Source organism: Mytilus trossulus, chromosome 9 (assembly GCF_036588685.1).
Source record: "Mytilus trossulus isolate FHL-02 chromosome 9, PNRI_Mtr1.1.1.hap1, whole genome shotgun sequence".
In the NCBI taxonomy this organism is placed as follows: domain Eukaryota; kingdom Metazoa; phylum Mollusca; class Bivalvia; order Mytilida; family Mytilidae; genus Mytilus; species Mytilus trossulus.
Genome location: NC_086381.1, coordinates 9478154 through 9487098, shown reverse-complemented (window position 1 = coordinate 9487098; position 8945 = coordinate 9478154). Strand labels below are relative to the sequence as shown.

The 8945-nt window shown below is 31.5% G+C and overlaps 1 protein-coding gene across 1 annotated transcript; it reads right to left on the bottom strand.

Annotated features, from left to right (window-relative positions):
- Positions 1–377: 377 nt before the first annotated feature.
- Positions 378–8549, bottom strand: LOC134684293 (monocarboxylate transporter 12-like). The gene is made up of 5 exons (XM_063543579.1): positions 8516–8549; positions 6067–6165; positions 3316–3459; positions 1204–2004; positions 378–589 (listed from the first exon to the last, which is right to left on the bottom strand). Exons 1-5 carry the CDS (start codon positions 8547–8549, stop codon positions 378–380), a joined length of 1290 nt encoding a protein of 429 aa, XP_063399649.1.
- Positions 8550–8945: the final 396 nt, after the last annotated feature.

Below are 8945 nucleotides of genomic sequence, written 5' to 3'. Positions count from 1 at the left end.
TAAGAATGAACCTATCTTTCCTTTACTATACAGCGACGTGAAAGAAATTGTCAAGATAGCCCTAGTACTCACATGTTTATACAAAGTATTTTGATATTTTCAAAAATTCTTATTTTGTATTGAATTTTTGTTAGGTTAGTTTTTCAAACACTTTTGGTTTTATTGTTGTCGTTGTTGTTGTTGTTTAATATGTAATGCTGTGCTTCGAAAGTACACCATAATATAACTGATATAAAATACATGTTATCGTTCTCATATGAACCAAACAGGAAACGTTTCAGTTGTCTATTTATACGTTTTGAATAGGTAAAAAGGGTTTTCAGTATAACGATCTTTTATCAAACAGCAAATTACAACAACAACAAAAAAAGGTGGACTCATATACTGCTAACTTTCGATATGGCTAACATAGGCTTGCTTTCTGGGCTTTGTATGCATTCTAATGTCACTCCATTCTTAAAATCCTGTGACTTGTGTTCGCGATTACATGTAAGAGTTCCAATCAATACTAAAATGGCTGACAAAATAAGCATTAAACCAATGCAGTAGAATGACGCATTCCAGTTTCCAGTCAAATCGTCCATATAACCTGTAATTCAGATAAAAAATACACTTTATGAGGCGTAAATATAATACATGAACCTTCCATTATTAAAACGTAATAGTATAACTAATATTTTACAGAAGAAAAACAATATTCTGATCTTTCACTTTAAATGTACTCCAAGTCTTGATGCGCAGGTGTGTAAAACTAAAACAGAAATTGCAGGTGTTTGTTTAACAAGTAAGAAAGTTGACATAATCATATGAGTGTGTAGGAGTTACCGAGCAGCATATTAGGACACACATATTGTTCGATGTTATACATGTGTTTAATGTGAGCAATCAACTCAGGGAAATAAAATATAGAATAGCCATATCTAATGAGATGAAAGGCAACTTTCATAATTTGAACGGTTCACTTTGCTCGTGAAATCATGCATGTCTGTTTTGTGTCTTTCTTTTACTTCATTATGTTCGGGAGATAAAATATAGAAATATATTTACATGAGAAAAGTATGGCGTTGTGCAACAACAAAATACACGTAAAAATTATTTTTTTCATCTACAAAGTTTTCATTTATGGTAGTTGCAAATACATTTAAATGTTAAGGCCCCCTATATGAATTCAGTTTTGCTTATGTGTTATAAAACAAAACTTACCTATAAATGGCATTCCAATCAAATAAAAGGTATGAATGAATAAATATGACAACGATAAAGCGGACGGCAACTGTTCAACTCCTATTACTGGAGACAACATCAACATCATCAATAAATTAATAGCTCCCGGAAGTAAACCAGCTAATAGACTGTATGTATAATTCACACTAACTGCGTCAAAAAAAGGAAACACGATACTTAATATTCCACTTATTCCCATATTAGCAATAAAGATTGTTTCTGCCTTTACATATTTTTTGTTGACTATATATCCAACTCCAATCCGAGAAATCAATTCTCCTATGCCGCTTGCCATTAGTGTCGTCACAATATCGTTGTCAGAAATACCTCGACTACGCAAGTGTGGTGGAATGACTGTGAAGTTTGCAGTGTAACCCACAAGTGCAAAGGAAAAGGCCGCAGTGTAAAGTCTATAACAGGGGTTTTGTAAGATCTTTTTAAAAGTTTTTCTTAAAATGCCCAAGTATTTACTTGTCTCAGTCAAACATGAATTAAGAAAAGACTTTCTGTGTTCATTATCAAATTGTGTTATTTTCCTTAATTGTGGTGGCTGTCTTAACAACGAACTACCTACACACACATTAAAATAAATACCACCTAATAGAACAAGTCCACCATTTATTCCGTATGAATCAAACAAAACTCTATACAAAGCGGGGAATATCAAAGCTGATACGCCTCCGGCTGATGTAACAATTCCGCTAGCTAAAGCTCTTTTCTTGTTGAAGTAAAAGTTGACGATTGAAAGTGATGATGGCATACATAAACCTAACCCAGTACCTAAAATACAAATACACATGCTTTTATAAAAATTAAGAAGTCATGTCATGCGTCAACTATGTTCTATTTTGTATAGATGTACATATCAATCCCCCTGCTTTCAATCATTTTTCAATTATTTTTTGTTGCATGCTTTCTGTAGTTTTCAGTTTCATATGCAATCGATACTTTCAAGAAAGATACTACTACTGGATCGACTACGATTTGTTTGAAAGGGTTATTCTGGTAAAACTTTTTACGTAATAGAGCAAGCGCACTAGACAGTTAAATTAAGCATTAACTTACAAGTCAAGTAAACTCTAAACTCTTCAACATATTTGTTTTATATAGACAATGTACATTTCATTGTACTTTCAGAAGTAAATTTTAGAATTACATCATTAAAAAGAAAATAGCAAAACTACAAATTCACGATATTGCCAGTTTGGGAAAAATGGACTTTTTTCAGTGAAAAAACTATATGAATTAAGTTTTTTTTATCCTACATTAAACTTTAGATGTCGTCCCTTAATCAGAGCTTACAAAAAATCTTATACTTCTTCCTTTTGTCTTCGCCAGTATTTTTACTGTTACAGTCGTACCATTTAAACATCCCTCTTAAATATAACAAATTTAAGATGATGCAGACGCAAGCAACCAAAATCATCGTACCAAATCATTGAAAACCATTTCATTTTTTATTGACTTATTAGATGAGCTGCTTTTTATATTTGCTAGTAAAAAGTTGTTATTTTTGCCATTTCGTACATAGTGTAGGATGCAAGTAGCTTTACTATATTTTTTTTCTCCATTTTTACTATATTTATTTGTTTTTCCATCCCATTGTTTACTCTTCTCAACTCAACCATGCCATACGGTTCTCAACTCTGGTCCAAATTCTAATTGGTGACGATTATAGAAATTCGACCAGTTTGGATGACACTACACTTACACGAGTTTCCAATTAATCAAATCGAAGTCGAAGTTATGTCCAAATATGGTCATTTTTAAATTAAATACGAGGGAAGTTAAAATATTAACGTGGTTCCGAAAACTGTAAAATTGCTTTGTTTGAAATCAATTTAATTACATATCATTTGACATTATAAGACTCGGCTACTACAAAACAAGAAATTTAATGGTTTTGAATGATTAATCGATTGAAAGACTTGTAAACCATCTTTTTGGTTGGCTCAATAATTCTAGAAGGTATGACGTAAGCAATAAAATTCAAACACAAACATGCAATCTAAATGAATCGGTACAATCGTTGCCTACACAAACTAAAATTGATGCATTTGGTAAAATTTGGTGAATTTTCACATGTCGTACCTGTCAGTAAACTATAGGTCAGAAATAACATTTCAGGTCTACTGGTCAAACCACTGAAGCATAATCCACTTCCGATCAGTAATCCTCCAACGAATGTAACACCTCGAAACGAAAATGTAGTACTTAGAAATCCTGATAATGCACCTAGTACGAAAAGATATTTCAAAATGATAACAAGTTTATAGTACAAGTCATGCAGTTTGCTTTGTATTCAATCATTTTTAATTGGAACAACCATCTTACCTTTAAAGCAAGAGTAAATAAATCTCATATTGTATAGTTCCCTCTATAAAGTGTCTATCTAGTATCTTATCTATAGTATACATAATTAAAATTGAATAGAAGAAGACTAACAACAATCAAAAGCCATAAGATATGATTTTCATAGATCTTTCTCTGTACATTATTTTTAAGAAAACTTGATATTTTCCATAGTAAAAAGAGATATATGTATATCGCTTAAAGGTGCACAAATAAACTGCCAAATTTGTCAGCCATTTATCAAAATATGTGATGATCTGCATTGTAATGTTTATGTAGCTTAAATATTTTGTTGACGTTTGGTGATAATCATGTTTCATGTATAAGATTTTTTTTTTTAATTTTTTCACATAAAATGTTACTTATCTGGTTTTGTTGACTATCATCATCTCAAATCATCTGCCACATCATATAAAAATGATGCAATAAACATGATTAGTTGCAATGATTTTGTACGTACGTGTTTGAAATATCATACATGAAAATTTGTACATAGATTTTTATCCTATCTGTTTTGTATTGCAAAGTTTTTATACGTAGGTCTATCAATTTCATACACGTACGTACAAAAACTGTGACCACTGTCCAAGGAGGTTTAAAACAAAAAGCTGTGCACGTCCTTGGCTTTATCATGGATACTCATATCATGTACCATACCGATAAGAATACAGATCATGTGTCAAATCTTTGGATCCGAAAACGATTTGTTCTACCTTCTGTGTTCAAGACCTTTTTGATAATCAAGTGTTATCGGATATATACCTTCAAAATTATGAAGGCTGAAACATCATTGGCTGATGAAAAATGTAAGAAAAAACTAAACAGAAAAAATGTATATTGATCATGTTAATAGATGTGCCATTAGTTAAGGATTTGTTTTATTAACTATTTGTTTGATAGTTTGATAGTTTATTAGAGAAAACTCAGCCGCAGAAGACTGCGTAACAGGAGCATATTTATATACACAATATTAATTACAACATAGTTCATCATACAAACATAATACATTTTTAAATTATACATCTTCAAAAATAAGTTTGTGTTTATTACAGTTTTAAATTAGACAAGCATCTTTTCTACCTTTTGAATAAAAATTGACAGCTTAGACAGCACATTACTTTTACTATATTTAAGCATGCCAAGTACTTTTTTTTCATTTGGATATTTTAAATAATATGGAGGTATGAACTTCCCCCTTAAGTCCTTAACTTCATAGTTGGTACATTTACATATATAGTGGTATACATCTCCAAGACCAGCTTTACAAAGTGGACAAATCCTCTCATTTCGTGGTACATTTCTCCATCTTCCTGTTTCGATGGGAAACTTTGTATTACATACCCTTAATTTACATATGTTTACCCTATGACCCCGCCTTAATTTTAACAGATATGGTTCCAAGCAAAACTCTTCTTTAAAGTGTAGATAAAATTCCCCCCTTGATGAATTGTTTATATCTGAGAACCATTTGTAGAGTTGTGTCATAGACTTTCGATTTTTCATGTTTGTTATTTACTTTTTCAAATACAATTTCATCTGTGACTTTAAGAATTCAACCACTTCTGAAAATACTAAAATCTATAACCAACTGGATCTAAAATGTACTATTTGAATATTGACGTTTAAATGAAATGGTTTGCCAACATAGACATCAAATCCTACACATTCAATGGAGCTAGCATTTGATTTTTATAGGGAGGCTTGGATGAAGTTTGAATAAAAGTACGGCAGGAGTTTTCCGTAATAAAAGGGCAGGATGGGCAACTTTGGAAAACAAAACAGGCAGGATGATAATCTATGTAAAAAATCAGAATGAACTAATGAAATAAAATGAAGGAACGATAAAAGTGAAAAATAAAAAGGCTTAAGGAGGCTTGCGAGTACAAAAATTTCAGCCAAAAAAAAACCTTTTTTTTTTCTTACAAATTTAATTTATAAGTGATTATTTTATGATATGGTACAAAATAATCCAAAATAATCGATTTTGTTTGGCCCAAGATGACTTTTAAAATGTTTTTATCATTGAAAAAGCTCCAAATTATGTCCCTTTTGGTCAAAATGCCATTTTGTTTTTGCATTTATATTGATATCTTTTTGAACTCATCTGTGACCTCCAGTTTCTATCATTGTTTTCAAATAAGCTGTACATCAACTGAATAATTGTAAATTGTAAGCGATTTCTGTAATTTAGTTCTTTTTTTATTTCGATATTACCTCTATATCCTATTTAATTCAACAGAAAAAAGGACAAAACAAAAATGACTTCCTCTTTTCAAATGAACGGTGGCCCCATTTGTTTTATTTCATTTTTTTTTATTAAGCATATGATAAAGTTCGTTTATAAAAAAAATTGAGAAATCCTTCATTAGAATACTTAAATAAATGCAGGACACACATTGTTCATCAATCAAATAATTATAGGTCCCTAAGGTATGTCATACATGCCTGAAATCGCCAGCATGAAAACTTTCAAACTGAAAATGAAAGCACCTTGTCCCGATGTTATATCATATTGGTCTAGTAGTTCTGAGTAAAGGATACCAAATGATTTTAAAACACCTGTCAGTATCATATAATTCATAAAAGCTCCTGAAATAGAATAAAAAACAATATAATCGCTATTGTACGAAATTGTCCTTTGATCTTCCTGGCTGATAATTTCATTCCTCATAATCAAGTTAGATGATACTAGAAACTAATATAAGGCGGCACGTGACTTTGTCAATGACATTGATAGAATTTACAACGTCATCATAGGTAAAATATCAATAAACAATTTGGTCATCTCAAATCGATTGCGTTTCTCACTTTTGCCGTACAGATTAAACCGAAAAAAATCATGTTGTTAAGATGATTAACGATAATTATAAATGAATAAAACGAATGTAAAAGCCGCATTTTCAAGAAAATACGCAAATAAAGGCACAACAAATGAGAAAAGAAAAAAAAATAAATCAAAATAAATCGAAATAAATTCACTTTAAGCAAAGATGAATAACATAACTTTGATGAGTTAGAGCTTTTGATTTTGCCAAATGCTTTGGGACTGTTCGTTTCTACCTTTCTTCGGAGTTCGGTATTTTCGTTATTTTATAAAAAAGATAACATGTTGAAGAAACTCATTACTTACATGAACGATTTTATATTGTTACAGAATCTTTGCATTGTGAAAATGAAATAAATTGTTTTATTTATAAAAAGCAATCATCATTTTCATTCTGCATCTACATGTGTAAGACTGTATTTGGTGTTGGATGTTGACCACCATGTGAAGTTGTCCGTCTGACTTTGGAATGGTCAAGATGGCTGCCGTTGCCATGAAAACGGGTAAAATGTGAAAATTTTCAAAATTTTCAAAATGCTCCAATCTTTCTTAAACTTTACCAAAATGGTAAATGGCATCTGCTGATGTGCTCTTTGACTTTGGAATTTCAAAAATGGCTGCCGTTGTCCTGGCAATTGGGGAAGGGTGCCATCCGTTATTGCTGGCAATTACAAATCTAGTTTATCTTTGTTTTTGTTTTAAAGGAATGGAAGGTTTGCATTATTGTACAATTTATATGAGTAATTACCAGGGCATACACAAAGCTGAAAAGAGTATGCAACATATGACATATCTACCTTACCTTTGCCAGGATTATTATACAATTATTTTAAAACACTTTTCCCCCCGTTTTATAAGATCACAATAATTTTAAAATTCTGATTTTCTTTGTCAAAAAGGTTTGCTTGGAGGCGGGCCCTTTCATCGGTCTGGCTTTAGCTTGTTTCAATGAGTACACAATATTGGCAACCATTTTTGAAAAGAGGGACGAAAGATACCAGAGAGTCAAACTCAAAGACCAAAAATAAACTGACAACACCATGGCCAGATAATAAAAGACAAACAGACAAATAATAGTACGCAAGACACAACATATAACACTAAAGACTGAGCAACACGAACGCAACAGAAACTGGGGATGATCTCAGTTACTCCTGAATGAAAAGCAGATCCTGCATTACATGTGGCACCAGTCGTATAGCACTTGTTATTACAAACTCGTTAAAAAGTCTAATTCGGAAGGTCACATTTGTGGTGATAAGGAACGGGATTGCAGTTACGACATAGAAACATATCCCAAATCATCTGTGAAACGTTTATTCCATAAAGGTCAACACACCAGTGATGGCATGCCTAAAATTAACGAAGGGAATGAAAGGGCTCTCCATTAGATACACATTTTTATGTTTTTGTTTAATTATTCTTGTTTTCTGTGTTGGTTTTTTTTTATTGACAAAGTATCATTTTACGTTTATATGGGCGAGATAGAAAAAAAAATATGTAGAAATTTTGTCAAATCGGAGATAAGAGAGCCAAATTTAACTAGTTATTTATTTTTTTGGTGTTATATGTGAGGGTAAGTTATTTTTTCTTAAACGTAAACCACACATACTGGGAGTTTATGCTTCTTTTTTGTGCGACTAAGCTATTTTTCTGAGGAGGAAAAGCCTTGATGTTCGTAATGGTTTATTATAGTGACATTTTTCTGAGAGATAAGCTATGATTTCTGGCGAATGAGCCACATTTTCATGAAAGCTCATATTTTGGTATCGATAGCAGGGTTTCCTCCCAAAGTAACCCACTGTTGCTGGTAGTTTAAAGTATCTTCTTACTTTGAGTGGAGTTCGTCATCATATGCTCTATCCATCTCTACTTTAAAAACATTTGAAAATAAATATGTTTAGCTATAGGTTAAAACAACCATGATGCAATTTGTAGTACATCCCTGTATATCATAATTTTACTAGCGTTCATCATGAAGGTAAACACAGAAAACTACTGCAAGCCAAAAAGTATTATTTTTGTTAGTTTTTGAAATGTTTTAAAATAATATACTTCTCGTCCTTGGTTCTTAAAAGCCGATTGATTTAGTAGATATATTATGAAATAACTTACCTGCAAGAATCACCCAAGAGTAACCAGAATCCATGATCCCCTGTAAGAGAGGTATTAACCGGTCAACAACCTTATATCTCCTAAGTTTTATATTACGGGGTGCGTGGCTATGCATATATTATCATTCATACGAATTGTTTTATTGTAGCTTTTTAGAGCGACAGGTAATTTGTATACACTTTAGATCATTATCACTAAACTTAATATTTGCTACTTTCAAACATATGTAAAAGTATGATAATCTTGTTATTCTGTTTATGAGACAATATCTGAAAAAGTATAATTTTTGGCAATAAGAAAAAAACAAACAAAATGTCTTTAGACCCGATATTATAATAGCACAAATCGAAGAACACACATTGAGGATCTAGGATCTAGGATCTATAATTCAAACAATTGTGGTAACAATGGCAATTTAAAAAAAAATGGT

Excerpts from the sequence above, each read along its gene's own strand:
- LOC134684293 (XM_063543579.1), bottom strand. The coding sequence starts at position 8,549 with ATGGATTCTGGTTACTCTTGGGTGATTCTTGCAG. Across the intron at positions 6,166-8,515 it reads CTCTTGGGTGATTCTTGCAG|GAGCTTTTATGAATTATATG; the intron begins GTAAGTTATTTC and ends ATTCTATTTCAG. Across the intron at positions 590-1,203 it reads GATTGGAATGCCATTTATAG|GTTATATGGACGATTTGACT; the intron begins GTAAGTTTTGTT and ends TCTGAATTACAG.